General features: G+C 46.4%; 1 protein-coding gene across 2 annotated transcripts in view; it reads right to left on the bottom strand.

Moving 5' to 3' along the window:
* Window positions 1-19,562, bottom strand: part of APTX (aprataxin) — a 38,865-nt gene that overhangs the window by 1,790 nt on the left and 17,513 nt on the right. For both annotated transcript variants that reach the window (XM_088448382.1, XM_088448380.1), the window contains exons 4-7: window positions 17,674-17,988; window positions 7,352-7,414; window positions 4,804-5,030; window positions 3,413-3,516 (exon numbers count right to left, since the gene is read on the bottom strand). In XM_088448382.1, the coding sequence (XP_088304508.1) occupies window positions 3,413-3,516; window positions 4,804-5,030; window positions 7,352-7,414; window positions 17,674-17,988 (709 nt within the window). The remainder of the gene's footprint in view (window positions 1-3,412; window positions 3,517-4,803; window positions 5,031-7,351; window positions 7,415-17,673; window positions 17,989-19,562) is intronic.

Here is a 19,562-nt window from a genome sequence, read left to right as displayed (position 1 = left end):
GGGGTCTATGTACTAAGCATTACAGTGCTCCTAACTCACTTTACAGGCTGTGTTTTAAAAATTATAGTTAGAAGTTGATTGGTTGGCACATTATCTCCATCCACTTTCTCTCCAAGGCTTATTAAATCTCCCCCTTAATTTTTATGGGCGCTTGAAGGTGGCGTGAATCACTATACTTTAAAGTTGACGTGTTTTGATCCAAACATGCACAACTTATTACATTTATAGGCATAATGTTTTGGCTTCAGCTAGTCCTAGATGAATCCCTAAAACCAAAAGCACAGAGCTATCGCCTATAGCAAATCACCTTTCCAATAGACCTATTCTCACGCTCTGATACTTGGATGCCCCTAGGTCTTCCATCTCAGAGTAAAAGGACTTATTTAGCACCAGCTAGTGCAATATTATGGAAACTGATGCAGGAAATAAACAGCAAACTAGCAGAGACAGAGGCACATGACAGTTATAAATAAATAATTACCAGTCAAGCCAATGTACAGGGCAGTAACAGGAGTGTGCGGAAAACATACACAAATGTTAGGGGTGATGGCAGGCAAGGAGAGTCTGATAAGGCCAAAGGGGCATGGTAGGTAGCGGGCAAGAGTGGTCAAAAACATAGCCAAGGTCAGCAAGAGGAGTGTCAAGAGCAGGGAAAGTCACAAAGGAAAAGGAGCATGGTAGCAACACTATAACCAACAGAGATACTAAGCAATCCCTGCCATTTCAACAGGCAGCTTCCTATCAAATCCAGTAAGCCCCCGCGTAAGATGTAGACAGAATTGCAGTTATGTGACCACTGCAACCTCTGGCAATAGCGTTCCTGTTGCTATGCAACATGCAGCCGGGATCTAACATGTTTATAAAAATATGCAAATTTTAAATAGTGTCAAGTTTAATAAAGACAGGGCTAACATTCCCTTCATTCTCATGAGGTATTACAATTTAAAATTTTGCCGTCTTAGTTAGTAAAATGTATAAAAAATAATTAGGACAGTCCTAAAGTGATATGGACTTCAGCCCTGTGTTTTATTTCTGTCTGGACCGTGATTCTATAAATTATTACAGAATTAATGAATCCTATTACCGTATATACTAGAGTATAAGTCGACCCGAATATAAGCCGAGGTACCTACTTTTACCCAAAAAAACTGGGAAAATTTATTGACTCGAGTATAAGCCTAGTGTGGGAAATGGCAGCAGCTGGTAGTGCCCCCAGTAGTAATTCCCCCTGGTTGTGCCCCCAGTAGTAATCCCTCCTGGTAGTGCTCCCAGTGGTAATCCCCCCTTTCAGTGTCCCCTGTAGTAATCCCCCCCTGGTAGTGCCCCCTGTAGTAATCGCCCCCTGGTAGTGCCCCCTGTAGTAATCCCCCCCTTGTAGTGCCCCCTGTAGTAATCCCCCCCTTGTAGTTCCCCCTGTAGTAATTGCTCCCTGTAGTAATCGCCCCCCCAGTAGAGAGAAAAGTAGTAAGAATTAAAAAAAAAAAAAAATCACTTACCTGAAACTCCCGCTCCTGGTCCCGCCGCTGTCCGCTCCTCCGGCCGCTTTGTATGGGAGAGACGTCGTCATGACGACGTCTCTCCCATTACCCACTGCGGGAGCCGGAAGATGGCTCCCGCAGTGGGAGCAGCAGCAGCCGCTGAGAGTCTGACAGACTCTCAGCGGCTGCTGATTACACCAAATCACCGGCTGTGTGTTTGGCAGTGTGTAGCGCTGACCGAACTCCGTCCGGTCAGCGATACACTTGACTCAAGTATACGCCGAGGGGGTACTTTTTAAGCACAAAAAATGTGCTGAAAAACTCTGCTTATACTCGAGTATATACGGTATGTATAAAACAGGTAGTAGCAAAGGTCATGTTTGTCTATCTGTGTCCTGAAGTCAATGAATCCCCATGCTTCAAAAACACAATGTAATGGTACATTTGTAAATAAATAGTGAGAACTATACATAATAAGGCTACACCTGCATACATATGTACTTATATTAGCTATATATTGTCTCTTGAAATTTCTTTTATAAGCGTATTGAGATTTTGTGACATTGCTATGATCGTGTAGGATGTAAAATTTGGCATTCCAATACTGTAGGCTTCATAGGTAAATAGCATAAGAGACAACAATGCAACAGGAGACCATTTATATTATATAATTTTAATTCAAATAAGATTGTTACATGTAATACTCGGTTTTGGTATAAAAGATAGACAGTTAAAAGGTTAACAATGTCTTCATAGAAACCAGATGTTAGACAGGCAATAGGTCGACAGGAACAAAAGGTCGACATTTATATTCCTTTTTTTTCTAACCCTGATTTTCACCCTAACCCTACCCTTGGTGTCTAACCATAGCTGTCAGGGTAGGTGCCTGACCCTAACCTTCCCCCTCTTGGTGCTTAAACCTAACCCTCCGGTAAGTGCCTAACCCTAACTTTCCCTCCTGGTGCTGAACCTTAACCGTGGTGGTAAGTGCCTAACCCACAAAAAAAACATGTCGACCATTGTGTGTCAACCATTTTCGCGTTGTCCTTTTGACACTGTCGACATGCTTCCATGTCGATCTTACTGTGTCAACCTTTTTGTCCCTGTCGACCTATTGCCTGTCTAACATCTGGTATCTATCTAGACATCTACAGTCTGGATACCAATGGGGGCTAAGCACCAGCATAGTATTTTTTGGCAAACAAAATCATGTATAATTTTTAATCTGGGAGGATATAGACTAACTAAAGGGTATACCAAGTTCAATCCTGATACCACATCATACAGAAAATTATTTCTTGACTAGAATCTGTATTTCTATAATGTACCTTTTAAAATGTGGTGCAAGTGTGGAGCAATGACAGTTGAGCTGCTTTACAACTTGGCTATATTTCCATGACAGAAACACTGAACACTTGGTGGCAGCTTCAATTAGCCGAGAATTGTGGTGTGTGGTCTCTTCTACTGGGTAAAGTGCCTGGAGCTATTCAATTAGAGACCTGTGATTAACCAATGATCAGTCCCGAGGTAGCAGTTAACGCCAATTTCTGCTTGTACCGGCTTGCGGGTCTCTAATTGAACAACAGGAGAAGAGACGGCACGAAGTGTCAAGCATCATGTAAAGACCCAGTGACAAGAGATAGTGACCCTTATGTTCCTCACCCGCCAAAAGACCAGGTAAAGACTATTAAAGCAAACCCTGGTACCCTCAGTGTAAAATGTACCTAGGGAAAAGTCTTACAGTGCCCAGAAAGGAAAGGGAGTGTAAGCAATGCTAAGGCTGACACGTTTTTGGGAGATGGCCTAGTGATGGGAATGAGTGTTAAGGGAGAGTGAAGTCCCAACGCTATCACAGGTACATTTATTCTATTAATATAAGAGCCATAAAATTAGTGACATTCATTTATTTAATAATTAAAACTGTCAGTTCTTACCTTCAGACTCTACAAAATAGTCAGTAGTGAAAGAGTTCCAGTGTTTCTTGTTTTTAAGGCATGGAGAATCAAAATCTTGACTGATGACATGTAAATGAACATGGCTAGAAAAAGGAATAATAGGGACAAATAATTAGAAAGTGACATCAAATTAAGCTAGGCACACAGCTGACAGATTTGCCAACGACTACACAAATTCCAACAACCGAAATGGTCCCAATAATACCAGATGTGGAGCGCACACACTACACAATAATTGCTTTGTTTCAAATGATCAACTTGACTTCAAAATTGTTGAGGGGACGTTTTTTATATGCAGGATCAGATCGTACACACTACAAATTCCGAACAATTGATTTCCGGTGGGATAGGAATTGCATATGCAGTGATGGGTTATCGACCGGCCGTCAGGCCCTGGTGCAACATACACACAAAACAAGTCTAGGCCCAACAACCCAATATCTGACAGGTCGGCCCGAGAACTGTATCGTGTGTACCCAGCTTTACTCAGTAACTGTTACCAGTGGCGTAACTAGGGTATTTGGAGCCCTGGGAAAGATATATACTCATACTTCATGTGAGCGTGCCGAAGGTGTGACCAATGCCACAAGGGGGCGTGTCAACATGACACCACTGTTTGTCACTCTGGAAACATTCCTTTCCATATGCACCTTAATGCCCCCAGTAGCAGTGCCCCTTATGCAATGCCCCCTGTAGCAGTGCCCCTTACATATGTGACATACAGACACACAAAACACAATACTTACCCAAATCCCGGCACCTCCCGCCGTCCGCTCGGCACTATGGGAGAGACGTCATGACGTCTCTTCCTTCATCCACTGCGGGAGCCGGAGCTCATGAGTGAGCTACAGCCTGACTCCGGCCGTGGGTGCAGCAGCCAATGAGAGTGTCTGACTCTCATTGGCTGCTAAAACAAACACACCTCCTCCGGGTAGTACACTCACTGTGTAGTACCCGGTGGCGGTATGTTTGTTTTACTTTAGTGCGGACCGCATGGAAACCACTGACCTGGACGGTGGCGCCCAGGGCACGTTCCACCAGCCGACCTCCCCCTAGTTACGCTACTGACTTTAACTGCTACTTGATATATATGGCAGTCCAAACAAATATAAACTGTAGCTGTTGCAAAGTGTTCTAATTAGGATGGACATTTCCAATGAGCAAAGAGGTAAAGTAATCATTTCTTTCAGTAAACAATACATTCTTGTCACTAAAAATAGGTTAGATTGAATGTGACCCTATAGTAAAACATAAAAGCTCCATATTCATCTATATTTCTATATTAATAGACCAAAGGTTTTTAAGCTTGACAAGGGCTGGACGAAACCTCTCTTTCCAAGCGGCTACGTAATACCCTACTGGTATCTCACCTCATACTTGGAATAGCATGGTAACCTAATCTGAACTGTGCTCTGCTGAGAGAGGAGTGCTGCTGTGCAATCTTCTCCCCCACTGAATGCATGTGCTGTAGTAAGTCCAGATGTTCTGCCAGCAACACCTTCAGGCTGGTGATGGATTCCCATGGTAAAACCAACCAGTGGTAACGTGCTTTGGGGTATTTGTCCTTAATCACCACAACTTTATCATCTTTAAAAACCTATATCAGACAAGGAAAGTTTTAAAATAGGTAATTTTTCAGTGCTGTAAAATATCTGTATATAAAGTATTTGCATGCAATATTGCTGTTGTGAAATTAAAGTAAAAAGAATCCACCTATTTCATTGTTTTTATGGGATCGGTATGAAATACCGACAGTCGGGATCCCAGCGTTCAGAATCTCAACAGGGTTAACATACCAACACTTGTTGGTTGGCATGCTAACCCTCCCTCTTTGGTGCCTAACCCTAACCTCCCCCCTAGTGCCTGAACCTACCCTCCAGCACAAAGTGCCTAACCCTCCCCCACTACTTACCTTCAGGACTCTGACCGGTGTCGGCATCCCAACTGCCAGGATGCCGAATGCATCCCGTTTTTATCTGTCTAAACAAACTTGTTTAAGGGTAATGCACTATTTAGTATTTCTATCTTTGCATGCATGTATGTATGACCGTTTTTTCCTGGAGAAAGTAGTATCAAGTGGGGAGTAATACTGCCATACAAGTGTATGAATTATTTGACGTAATCATACTGCCAACAGGGGTAAAATCCCCGAGAGAAGTTATGACACACGCTGTATAAGACCTTTTTTCCTAAAAGATATAACATTATTTTCCTTTCATCTTCATGCATGTCACCAATGAATATAAAGCTGAACATGCAGCTTCAGAAGGAAAGTTCCCAATTTGTTTTTGCCACGCTTGTGTACTTTGTGTGTATATTTATGAGGTTTAGCACCAAGCAAGTCTCCAACCTTTAATTCTATATATTTCTTCTGGTTTCTTGGGTAACCTAGGAGCCTTGCAGTCTTGCTCACCTTTACAGGAGTGCTCTGTATTTGAACCTATTTTACCTCTTTTAGTTCACTCTCATCTACTTACAGAACTGGCATAAGGAGTAAGGCTAAAAAATGGAAACCATAAGCACAGTACCATTCTGTAAATGAAGGCAGCATGGCATAAGATTTGAAATTTTCAACCTCTGCTAAAACACGAACATCTGAGGATATTTTTCCAACAACCGTACAGCAGTTGCTTTCATAAACCATGAAGGTGGCACAAGAAGCAGAAACAGGACACCACAAGTATCAACAATTATGCCATGGAAAGAAGAGAATTCAATATCTCCCTCTGCATTACAAGTAACATGCAAAGACAAAAAAAAGATGGCCGAAGTTTTGATTTCGTCAATAAGATTTCCTGGCGATATCAGAAACTCAATTTTATTCCCGTCAGTAGGACACCAAAACAAAGGGAATAGATAATCCGTCGGTTCCATGGAACTGCCAACTGAGATATGTGTTTTTCTACTTTTCCTCTTATTCATGCCCTCTACTGAAGAGCAAGAAATAAGCAGTAGAAGTCTTGGCAGTGTTCCTGTGTTGAAGTGGCTTGGGGAATGTTTGTGGAGGAACCTTGGCCACTGCCACCTCAGTCACATCTGCTGCACCAGGGCCCAATTCTGCCTCCCAATGTAAATGCCATGTCTTTGAGGGCGTGGAAATTGAGGGTTTATTGCGATGACACAAAAGGAATTCTGACAATGTAATTGAGGTACTTGTGAAAGAAAACAAATTTCTTCTTATATATACTAAGATTTGGAGGACATTTACTCTGTGGTACAAACCAACTATTTTAACTCAATTCGAATACTATTCCGCAGATTCTGAATTTTCCTCAGGACGGATTAGATAGTAGTCTTGCTCTCACTACCATGAAAGTTCAGTTGTTTGCACTTGGTGTTTTTCTAGACAACAAAGACAATTCATGATAGCATGATGGAGTGTTTGAAGAAAATTAAATTAACAGCAATAATTTGACCATATAATTTAATATGGTGTGCTCCTGAACAGTTCCGCTTTATCTCTCACTCTTCCTTACTGCAGTCAGAGATTACACTGGCTACAAAACACACAGGGGTAGGCCTAATAAAAATAATAATCACCTCTGCACTCGGCCTTACAACAAAGAAAGCTACATATCATTCACACCGTGCAGATCTGACCTCTTTCCCTTCTCCCTTTACAAAAAAGCAAAGTATAATGAATATGTAATTGAACACAAATGTAACAATACTGGAATATTTTAATTTTCAAACTACTACTCGTGTATTAAATGCTATAATGCCTAATCCCCTACCTCAGGGTATTAGCATTTACCCACGAGGTAGCCTGTATGAAAGCGCTGGGTCTGTAACTTGTTATTTTATATGGTCATGGAACCCCTTCCTCTTTGACTTTTAATATCTTTATATTTAACAATAGGGTGTGTAATATAAAAGTCATAAACAACAATATTATTGTATTGTAGAACACTGCTTCACCTGCAAATCTGGATCCTGCATGGAAACTTTTAGCCCTTGGCTCCAGTGTCCTTGACTTTTAATCTAAGCAATAAAATTTTAAACAAATTAGTACACAATAGACAGAAATTCCCATAACACAGTGAATAATAATAAATCAATGCATTCTTTGTGTTATGTTGCCCATCCACTAGGCGATTAAACATAGCGATGGAGCGATAACGATCGCTTGGTAATCGCCCGCAAATCGGGCAGTAAAAGGTTAAAAACGACAAGCGATGCGCGCACCCGCTGATCGTTTTTAACATCAATCATCACCCGAACATGACATTCAATCTGACGACCGCCATCAGGTTGCCATGTTCGGGGATGATTGATCTGCATACACCGAATGTCTGAACGTTGAGTGTATGCAGTTCACCCCGCGGGAGACAGCATCGTAATTGTGCCGTCGTCCCCCGCATCGTGTAATGGATGGGCAGCATTAGTGTTTCATGTTAACTAAGAAACAAGCAAGCCAATTAAAACCCAGAGGCAACATGACATAATGGAACATTTTTGATAAAAAAAAAAAAGTATCTGATGAGGAACATTTGAGTAATAAAATGTGATTACTAGGCAGATGTTCAAAGCCAACATTTGTTTTGCAAGTAATGTCTATACACCAATGCCTTGTTCCTATGCACTAAAGACTATCGTTTCTGTAGCCTGCAGGAAACATTTATAGGGCTAAACTGCCTATAAATCTTATAATTAAGCAACTTGAATATATGTAGCCAGCTTTAGTCCTTGGGAGATCAATTCTTGGACTTTAGAGATGGGCAACTTGAACATTGTTTATGACATAAGAATCAATTTTCAACTGAATGCAGGTGTGTCGCCTCTGTTTTGTAGGCCAGGGCCTGCGTCTTCCGATGCAGATATCCCGGCTCCGGCAGAGGAGTTCCGGCTGCCATTATAAGTAAGCTTAGGCTTACTTAAATGGCTTATGATCTAAAATGGGTGCATCGTGTGCGGCGCACACGGGCAGGGCCATAGGGAGAGCGAAGCAGCTGTCAAGTAGCTGACAGCTTGCCGGGCCCACAGCAGCATCCTGCCCTGCCTTCCTGCTGCTCTAGTGAGACTCCGTGGTCAGAGAAGCTTGAGCTGAGCCCTGATTGGTGGAGCTCAGCACATGTCCATCTGACCCCAGCAGTGGTCGGGGCTACAGCAGCATGTTGACGAGGAAAAAGCTGCAGGGTCCACATTAAAAGGTGAGAGGTACTCCAATTATGTCTATCACCCTCCCTCCCTCCCTCCCTCCCTCCCTCCCTCCCTCCCTCCCTCCCTGTCTGTCTGTCTGTCTGTCTGTCTGTATGTGATCTTGTCTGTATGTGTGCAGACCCTCCAACATGACCCATTCCAATAGGTACAAAATGCTCTGCTCCTGGACTTCCCTCTTAATTGATGATTGCAGACACCTGTGCTGAAACACCTGTCTCATCTATTACCTAGTTCAACACAGTTTACTATAATCATAGATTAGATGGGAAGTCCAGGAACAGAGTGTTTTGTATCTAATGGGACGGGTCATGTTGGAGGGTAGGCATGTGTGACCCTGCCTGCCTGTATGTATGTATGAATGTATTTGTGACCCAGCCTGCCTGTATGTATGTATGTATGTATGTGTGACCCTGCCTGTATTATATAAGCACAGACGGTGTAATGGTTAGCGTGTGAGCATGTGATAGGGAATATATATTGTAAGCTCCACTGGGGCAGGGACTGATGTGAATGGCCAAATATTCTCTGTAAAGCGCTGCAGAATATGTGTGCGCTATATAAATAACTGGTAATAAATAAATAAAATAAATATAGGGCACACTTTTATTTTGGAAGGAGGGGGGGCGCGGTAGCACACTTGTGCTCCAGGCACCCTGGCCACATGCTACACCTCTGCACATGGGGGGCACACACCCTGCACCCATATACGCTTTATACTTACCTGTCCGTTGTCTCCAGAGATAAAGTCACTAGTAAATTGGCGGCGTACATTTTACTGGGCCTAAGCCAGAATCTACTGCTGCGGCACCGCTACAGGGAGGAGGGGGCCCAAGCTGTTCATGGGCCTCCTCCTCTCTTAAAATGCCCCTGTCGAGGGCTGTCAGATGGTGATATGATGCTGCATCCTAGGGTGCAGCAGCAGGTTACAGAAGCCGGCAAGAGGTGTCTATTTACACAAAACGCCTCTTACGGTATTAGCATCGGTGCTGTATCCAAAGACATGCTAACAGCGTACAACCCTGGATCACGGTCTTAATTTTCTTCTATATAATAATGTACTATGAGCTACCCCGTCTCTGTCATGTGCAGTTAGAGCTGGGACAAGCGCCGCAGTGACAGAAGCTAGACAATTTACGTATAGTGGGGTGAGGGCGGGGTCATAGGTGAAGCTATAGTGTGTGCAGAGGGGGTCATTGTTATGTTGGTCCAGGAGCTAATGCTGGGTACACACTGGCAGATATATTGATCGGCCAATATATTGTGTGTGCGTTGGCCAGTGTGTACCAGCGATATGTCAATGAACTCCCATTTCGCCAAGACAAGTACAGCTGAGTTAATCAGTGAGCCTGGCACTGTTGAACAGGCTTCTCCTTGATTACAGCCTTTGTGAAGTGAGCTTGGGGGAGGGGTCGACAGTGTACGGAAATTAAGAAAATCTCCACTCAAAGTGGAATTTCCTTCATTAGGAAGTACCCCCTCAGGTAGGAGCGGGTCCCCACCCTTCCAGCTACAGTCTTTACACTCATTGTAAACGGAAATCTCAGCTGTGGAGGCCCTGCAGATATGGGGCTGCTATGTAAAATTTAAAAGTTGCCACTGTAATGTGGCATAATGTGTATGAAATGTCAAAATATCATCCCTGTTGGCCCAGCGGTCACTTACCTGCTCTTGATGGCTGCAGCAAGTCTAGTGCGGCTTCTAGTTCCTGGAGGTCACGTAACTGTGACTTCCGGGTCAGAGCTGTGATCCTCCGGCGTTCCAGTGAGTATTTCTTCCCTAACCCTAATCCCTACCCCTCCCTTTATTTCCTAACCTTAACCTTCCCTTTAGTGCCTAACCATAACCTCCATACAGCCATAACCCTCATGTCAACATTATGAGAATGTTGACATTTCACTTGCCATCTTTCTGAGAATGTTGACATGTTGTCTGTCATTTTATCAATGTCCATTGTCGACCTTTTAACTACATCCTGGTGAAATACCCACAAGATCTGCCCTGTTGGGAGATTTATGATCCAGATATTAAGTGAAGTTTAATAAAAAAAATATGAGATATGGTAAGAACTTACCTTTGTTATCTCTTTCTACGAAGTCCATAGGGTTCCACAGGATACCTTGGGGTATAGGTGATGACGTCAGGCATCGGGCACCACAGAGTTAAGTTTTCAGCCTCCCAGGATGCACTAGGGTCCCCCTCCTATACGCCGCCCCCTAGCCAAGGCATCTCAGTTATGTACCAAGCCATAGGCCGGAGGAGGAGAAGGAAGAGAGAGAAAAAAAGATCTGGACACACACACACACACACACACACACACACACACACACACAAGAATCACATTCTCACCAGAGGGAGACGGAAAAACCGGTGACCAGAGCAAAGCCCATCTGCAGCACAGGTGTGACAGGGCGGGAGTCCTGTGGAACCCTATGGATTTCGTAGAAATAGAGATAACAAAGGTAAGTTCTTACCATATCTCATATTTTCTACTTCAATGTCCATAGGGTATCCACAGGATACCTTGGGGATGTCCCAAAGCAGTATCCTTCAAGGGTGGGGACGCTCCTGTGCTGAAAGGAGAATCGCCGCCCGAAGGAAGCATCCTGAGAGGCAAAGGTGTCAAACGCATAGTACCTCACAAAGGTATGGACAGAGGACCCCGTGGCAGCCTTGCAGATCTGGACTGCAGAGGCACCACGTCGAGCTGCCCACGAAGGACCCACAGACCTAGTGGAATGAGCCCTCACAGGGGATGGAACCGGCAGGCCTTCATGAAGATAAGCTTCTGAAATTGCCATACGGATCCAACCTGCCAAAGTTTGCTTTGAAGCAGGCCAACCCTTTTTACGGAAGCCATAGAGGACAAACAAGGCGTCCGACTTCCTAAACGAAGAAGTGCGGTCAACATAAATCCTCAAGGCCCGCACAACGTCCAAAGTGGCCTCACCCACTGAAAGGTCAGGTGAGTTAAAAGCCGGCACAACGATTTCCTCGTTGATATGAAAACGGGAAACAACTTTGGGAAGAAAATCAGGACGAGTGCGCAGCACCGCCCTGTTCCCATGAAAAATCAAGAAAGGGGGTCTACAAGAGAGCCCCTAAATCAGAAACACGTCTGGCCGAAGCGACGGCCAGAAGGAAAATTGTTTTAGATGTCAGCCATTTAAGATCCACTGAGCCCAGTGGTTCAAACGGTGGTCCCTGGAGAGCCCTCAGGACCACAGCCAAATCCCAGGGCGCCACCGGTGGAACAAATGGCGGCTGAATTTGAAGAACACCCTGCATAAAGGTGCGCACATCAGGGATTGTAGCAATCCTACGATGGAACCAGACCGACAGGGCAGATACCTGCACCTTCAAAGAAGCAAGGCGAAGCCCATGGTCTAGTCCCGCCTGTAGGAAGGCTAGCACTCTAGACAGACGGAACTCCCGAGGTGCATAACCTCTCAGTCGACACCATTGGAAGAACGTATGCCACACACGATGGTATATTCTTGCCGAAGACGGTTTCCGAGCACTCAGCATAGTGCGTACTACAGAGCTGGAAAACCCCCTGGACCTTAACATGGCCGTCTCAACAGCCACGCCGTCAAAGACAGCAGAGTCAGGTCCGGGTGAAGACAAGGACCCTGTGACAGTAGGTCCGGTCGCAGCGGCAACCGCAGAGGACTGTCCACGGACAGACCCTGAAGGTCTGAGATCCAGTGCCGTCTGGGCCACGCGGGAGCTATCAACAGGAGCGTCCCTCCTTCCTGTTTGAATTTCCGGATTACCCTTGGAAGAAGGGAAAACGGAGGAAAGAGATAAGCAAACCGGAACGTCCACTGGACGGACAGAGCATCCACCAGAGACGCCTTTTCGTCTCTTGTGCGAGACCCGTACACCGGCAACTTGTTGTTGTGCCGTGACGCCAAGAGGTCGACCTCTGGAAGACCCCACCTGTCCACTAGAAGTTGAAAGACGTCCTGGTGCAGAGACCATTCCCCCGGACGAACGTCCTGGCGACTGAGAAAGTCGGCCTCCCAGTTGAGGACTCCCGGGATGAATACAGCTGATATGGCCGGGAGATTGCGTTCCGCCCAGACCAGGATGCGGGACACCTCTACAAGTGCCGCCCGACTTCGGGTTCCTCCTTGCCGATTTATGTAGGCCACGGCGGTGGCGTTGTCCGACTGGACCTGCACAGGATGACCCTGGAGGACCCGATGGGCCTGCTGGAGAGCATTGAAAACGGCGTGGAGCTCCAAGATGTTTATCGGAAGCTCCTGTTCTGCCTGAGTTCATCTGCCCTGGAACAAGTGTGGACCCGTGACCGCTCCCCAGCCCCGAAGACTGGCGTCCGTTGTCAACAGGACCCAGTTCGCCACCCAAAACGGACGACCCTTGTTGAGATGGGTCGTCTGCAACCACCAGGCAAGGGACAGGCGAACCTCCGGAGTGAGCACCATCGTCTGGGATTTGAGACTCTGAGGCAGTCCATTCCATTTGGACAGGATCAATTGCTGCAGAGGTCTGGAGTGAAACTGGGCATATTCCACCATGTCGAATACGGACACCATGGAGCCCAGTAACCTCATTGCCGAGTGAAGAGACACACGGCGACTCTGCAGACAACTGCGCATCCTCAACTGCAAGGCAGAGATCTTTTCCCCCGTCACAAAGATCCTCTGCTGACTGGAGTCCAACAAGGCTCCGAGGTGCAGAATCCTCTGAGACGGGATCAGGGTGGACTTTTGCCAGTTTATCAACCAGCCGTGCCGTTGCAGTACTGCAATCGTCAGATCCAAATGGCGTAGAAGAAGCTCCGGAGATCCCGCTACCAACAGAAGGTCGTCCAGGAAAGGGCAACATGCGGACTCCCTGCAGCCGCAGGGAAGCCGCCATGACCTTGATGAATACACGTGGTGCTGTCGCCAGTCCAAAAGGTAACGCCCGGAACTGGAAGTGATCGTTGCGGATTGCAAACCTGAGGAACTGTTGATGGCGCGAAAGAATAGGGACATGCAAGTAAGCGTCCTGTATGTCCAACGACACCATGTAATCCCCAGGTTCCAGCGCCAGAATGATGAACCGTAGGGTCTCCATCCGAAACCTCGGCACCCGCAAGGACTTGTTGAAAGCTTTGGGGTTGAGGATCGGACGGTACGACCAATTGGGTTTCTGCACCAAAAACAGATTGGAATAGAAACCCAGGCCCCTCTGGGAGAAAGGAACAGGCACTTTAACTCCAGCCTGGAGCATAGTGTGCAAAACCTTCCGTAGTTCCGTGGCTTTGTCCCGGTCTGATGGAAGACCCGTGGTGAAGAATCGGGATGGGGGTCTGTGCCGAAAGGAGAGGGCATACCCGTGAGAAACCACCTCGTGAACCCAACTGTCTGTCGTGGTTACCGACCGACACTGGGTGAACCGTAGCAGGCAGCCTCCAACTATGGGATCCCCCAAAGGGAGACCCGGACCGTCAGGCCAAAGGTTTGTCATCGGACTTAGGGGCCGGACGTCTGGTACTCCAGGCCTGCTTCCGGGGCTTGGCCGATTTCTTGGACTGTGCTTTAGGCCTACCCTGGGCCCTGTAAAGCCGAAAGGACGACGTACCTGAACTGGAAGGAACTGCAGCAGACAGGAGACATGCCGATTTGGCTGCCGCCAGCGTGGCTACAATTTTTTTCCAGACCTGGACCAAATAGGACTTCTCCATTAAAAGGCAAAACTTCCAAGCCCTTTTTGGAATCAGCGTCCGCCTTCCAAGATCGCAACCATAAGGTGCGACAAGCCGCCACCGCTGCCGAAGAAATCCGAGAAGTCAGGGTACTGATATCTAAAGCCGCTTCATTAATGTAAGTGGCCGAATCACGGAGATTGCCTATCAACTCGGTCTGTTCAGCCGAACAGTCGGAATCGAAAGACGCCTCTAAACTATATGCCCAGCGCTCCATAGCTCTGGCTACCCAACAAATGGCCATAGCCGGCCTGGCTGCACCCCCCCCCGCGAGGGAATAAACGGACTTTAAGCAGATTTCCACCTTACGGTCCGTGGCATCCTTTAAGGAGGACATGGAGGGCATGGGCAACGTGGCACTTCGGACCAGGCGTGTCACATGTGAATCCACCTGTGGCGGGGATTCCCACTTAGCAAAATAATTGTCCGCAAACTAATAAGCCACTGCTAAAAGTCTTTGAGGCTGATACCGTTTGCCAGGATGTTTCCACGCCTCCTCTAAGTGGTCCACCAATTGACCCGAAAGAGGAAACACTGTGGCGTCACCATTAACATCCTTGAAAAAGGCATATTTGGATTTTGATACCGGAGGTTCATCATCCTCAATGACTAAAGCTGTGCGGACTGCACGAATAAGGCCAAGGTATATAAACCTTAGACTTAGCGTCCGACTCTTTAGTACGGAGAGGTTCTAGGTCCGAAAGATCCAGAATCTCCCCATCATCGGTCGTCCCCTCGTCATCCTCATAAGGAGTGGACAGTGACGCCACCGGCCGCTTATGAGGCCGCAACGCAGACTCCCCTTGTAACACGTAATGCTGCACAGAACTTGTCAGGGAATTAACCCACGCAGGCTCCTGAGAGGCCCGAGGAGGGGAAATAGGGAGACTGTGGGGTACCATCAGTTGTCTCGGGAACCCCTGCATGGGTGACGACACCACTGACTGCTGGGACAATCCCATCTGAGGGAACGCAGGTTGCGGAGCTAACTGGCCCACTAGGGTTGTAAGCGCTTTAGCGAAACAAGCCCAGGGCGGTTCCTGAACCGGAGCCATGACAGTAATTGGCCGTGTCAATAAAAAACACTGCCGACATAGCCCCTCCACGCTACCCTCCCCCTCCGCTATAGGTACCTTACACGTAGTACACAGAAGCTGGAGAGGAAAATCACTCTCAGACATGATGGTAAGTATGTGACCCCTCTCACTGATACTCGTTAGTATAGTGGTAGAAACGCCCTGCAATCACCGCACCGCAAGGGCTTTAGCAGAAGAAGAGCAGGGACAGTGAAAAAGCTGACAGTAGAAACTGAAAGTGCAGGCAGCAGACGCTAGCAGCAGTCACATACAATGCAAAGAAATCAATCCCTGCACTATCAGCGCTGATCCTCAACTACGCAAACACAGAGTCTGGTAGGACACAGCGCTGCATACACAGACCTGTTCCAACGGAGGAGAGGTATGCCGGGGGACCCAGACCACAATGCCACCGATCAGCAGCGTCCACCATGCTTCAGGAAAGATGGCCACCGAGGAGCAGAGAGGAGGCTGGCCTGGGGGAGGAGCGCTGCCACAAGGCCAATCGAGAAGTACAGAGGGGTTGTGTGCAGCGGGGGAGGCGCTGGCTGTGTATAGGGAAGGCACGCTCCCCTGGCATGCAATTAACCCCTGGGACGCCGCAGCGCTACCGCTCAGCTGCGGTCCGCTGTCCCAGAGGGGTAGTGGAAGCGCAGGTCCGTAATTTGGCTCCACGCTGCAGCCAGTCTCCGGACTATGTTCCAGCGGGGACCCACCGCGGGACCCCGCTGCTTACCTGCTGTCCCCCTTAAATCCGGCCATGGTACCAAACATCTGGGGTTACCGCTAGCTGTGACCCCAGATGCCTACCAGCATCCCCGAATCAGGCCGGTGTTCTGGTACCGGCGGGGGTGTAGGGAAGACAGCATGGACGTCAAGAATGACTGTCCATGCTGTACTTCCAGATGTGCAGCCACAGCTGCCTTGAAGAAAACTTCAGGGGCTATCCTTAGCCCCCTTCTAAACAGGTGCATCCGACTCCGAGCCGGGCACCAACAAAACTGTGATGTCTTGGCTCGGGGTATAGGAGGGGGACCCTAGTGCATCCTGGGAGGCTGAAAACTTAACTCTATGGTGCCCAATACCTGACGTCATCACCTATACCCCAAGGTATCCTGTGGATACCCTATGGACCCTGAAGTAGAAAAACCTGCCAAAAGGCAGAATGATGACCAGTTTCTCTCCTCTACAGCCAACATTTTACCGATCTGTTAGATACATGTCTATTATCTACTCCTTCACTATCTCTGATTGCAACAGGTTAATTCCAATAATATGTAACAATCATGATATGGTAGTACAGGGTAATAAATCCATCTCATCTACACACTTGACAAATCTCCCATGTCAAAACTGCCTTAAAGAGAGTAATTATTTTCTATCTATGCAGTGTACAATGGAATCACAGCATATTTAAATAAAAAAGACCCCTGATGGGAGATCAAGAAAATGTTCACATACTCCTTTTTTTTGGATCAAAAGCCTATTGAATAGTGTTGCAGGTCTGGTCTAAGGGCCTGATTCAGTACGGATCACAACTGTGATCGCAATAGCGATTACGCTCGTAGTCTCACTGCGAAGATATGGTAATGATTGTCATCGCAATGCCATACGCAACCTAGCATAAGGACGCCACCTTTACCTTACACACATCCGTAATACTTAGCAAGACTGCAAAACCATCGGTAACATCGAGTACCATCGCAGCCTCACGCACACTTGCACAAGGTCTGACCTTTGGCATTGCTAACCTCATCGCACGCAGTGAGAGGCCAAGCTACGTATGGCATCGCAATGGCTAATTTATGCACGCCCCTGTAACGGCGTTCAAACGCACTGACACACCTGCGTTTCGCCAACCTTCCCCCATCACCACCCCCAAATGGTACTTCCTGTCAATCGTTGTGCGTAGTCACTGTGATTGCATGCGCAGAACGCAACAATCGGCGATTGCATGCATAATCGAAATTGATGAATCAGGCCCTTACACCATGGAGTAGCTAAATGACCATTTCTACTTTATTTAAGGACCCATGAATCAGTTAGGTGATGTTCCCTGGTTTATGATTCATTACTCTACAAACATCCCATTGGAAACAATATAAACAATATATCTTTCTCCCTCTCCCTCTGCTAAGGCATTTGTTTACAGGAACTGGAAGAACATATTACTGCCTTCCTTATGACCATTTCTCTCTATTGTCTTTGTTAAACTGTCCAGAATAAATAAATGGTAAATGTTACAGGTTTTCCTTCCCCACATGTATAAAATACATATCATTACATACCTCAGGACCATGCGGTTTCCTTTCAGCTCTGGCGTTATCCATTCTCTTACTATTATTCAGCCCATCATCAGATTCCAATTTTGTGCCCTTTGTAGAGGTTTCCGTGCTAACATTTAGAGAGCTCTTGTGTGGCCTCTTGTTGGTGCTTTTTTTCTGATGCAGTTGTTTTGAGTCTGGGTCTTCAGGCTCACTTAGAAATTCTACCGTGTAAGGAAATAGCTTATTCACCACATACAAAACCTGGCCAGGCTTCAGCTTCACTTCATCATCTTTACCAATGTCCACAGAGTCAACACTGGTTGGATTAGTTCCTATCTAAACAAAATGTTACAAATCTGATTATTGTGTTGCGATTGTGACTTTATTTAATCTATGCTTTGGCATGCAATGAATATATACTATAAAATGAGAAACACGTGAATTAGGCAAAAAAAAGAGAAGTAAAAGAGATTTAACTGGAAAGTTTGGTGTGATTTGTAAACAGATGGGCATCACCCTCAGTTTGCAGATTCAATCCAGATGCTGGTCAGGTGTCCGGACACAGCCTTCACAATCAGTGACAGTACTGGAGCATCAGTGATCACTGCAACCACCCAGCCGTTTGTTCGTCCCAAGCCATAAGAAACACTGGGAATGTGCAGGAGAATTCAGGAAACTGCGAATGTGCAGAACGGGTCCTGCCTGATCACATGCAGCCCCTTCTATGCCTCTGCCTAATTGACAGGCAGAAGCATTTAAAAGGCGGTGCGGGGGCGGACGGCGTCCCCGGAAACAGGGGAGTCTCCGGTCCGTTTTCTGGGAGTGGCAAGGCCGGGGCCAAGTCCATGGACGCAGTTTCCTTGGCTAGCAAGCCGCCCAGCCCGAGTAAGCTGAGGCTTACTCAGCTGGCTGGCGGGCCGGCGCCGTCCTCCATCACGACCAATGGTTAACCCAACCTGCGGCCTTGGTCACAGTGCTGGAATCACAAATGCGGCAGGGGGTGTCATACACCTCCTGCTACATTTGCATATTTACAAGGACGGAATTGCAAACCTGCTTGTGTGTAGCTTTGCAATTCCATCCCAAGCTAAATCACCCCCACTATACGTACAGGCAACTTTAGTCTCACTAAGCTATTTCCTCCCACAACCCTCAGTAGTAATAAAAAGTAAAACATTAGAAAGCATTAGATTACCAGACAGATGCACCAGCTAGGAGCTTCAGAAAGCATAAAGATATACCTTACACTATTGTGCTGGTTTGGTGCGATTTGGGAATCACTAGGATTTATGGGTTGGGAGAAATTAGGTATCTAACCCATCATCCCTATAATGGAGATTAAGGTGAACATACAATATTTTATGCTGTTATTACACAGGGGACATCATGTACATTTATTTGTACTTAAGTGAAAATTATGCAGGTAATGCTAGTATGGACCCTGATTTAAGTAACTTGTTAGGGGGGCACATTTAATAGGATGAGAGTTTAGAAAATGTGAGAGAAAATTCTCACATTTTTAAACAGCCAAAGTAATAAAGTCACAAAACAGGCAAACTCGCATGTTTTTCAGACTCAAAAAACTCTCAAGATTTAAACTCTCATCCAAGTGTTTCCTGTTTTGAAAATACAACTCGATCAATGTATTAGTGGGAGAGTTTTACTGCTAAACTCTCACATTTTCTAAACTCCCCCTATTACATTTGGCCCCTGGTTATTACATCATCTATTGGGTGAGTGCACAGGAGATAAAAGTCTTTTGTTCTTTGCCAGACGGGGGATCAATTTCTAAATTGAAACCTGTAACTGTACCTGGATTTCCTGACATTCCCCTGGTCAGAATAGCCTGCGTGTTATATTCTGTAAATTATTCCTTTTTATTTGAAATTGCAACATGTTTGCCTATTTAA

This window comes from Taudactylus pleione, unplaced genomic scaffold (genome assembly GCF_031769625.1).
Source record: "Taudactylus pleione unplaced genomic scaffold, aTauple2 ptg000454l, whole genome shotgun sequence".
NCBI classification, from domain to species: domain Eukaryota; kingdom Metazoa; phylum Chordata; class Amphibia; order Anura; family Myobatrachidae; genus Taudactylus; species Taudactylus pleione.
Note: the sequence above shows the minus strand (reverse complement) of the source record. Positions and strands in the feature narration are given on the sequence as shown.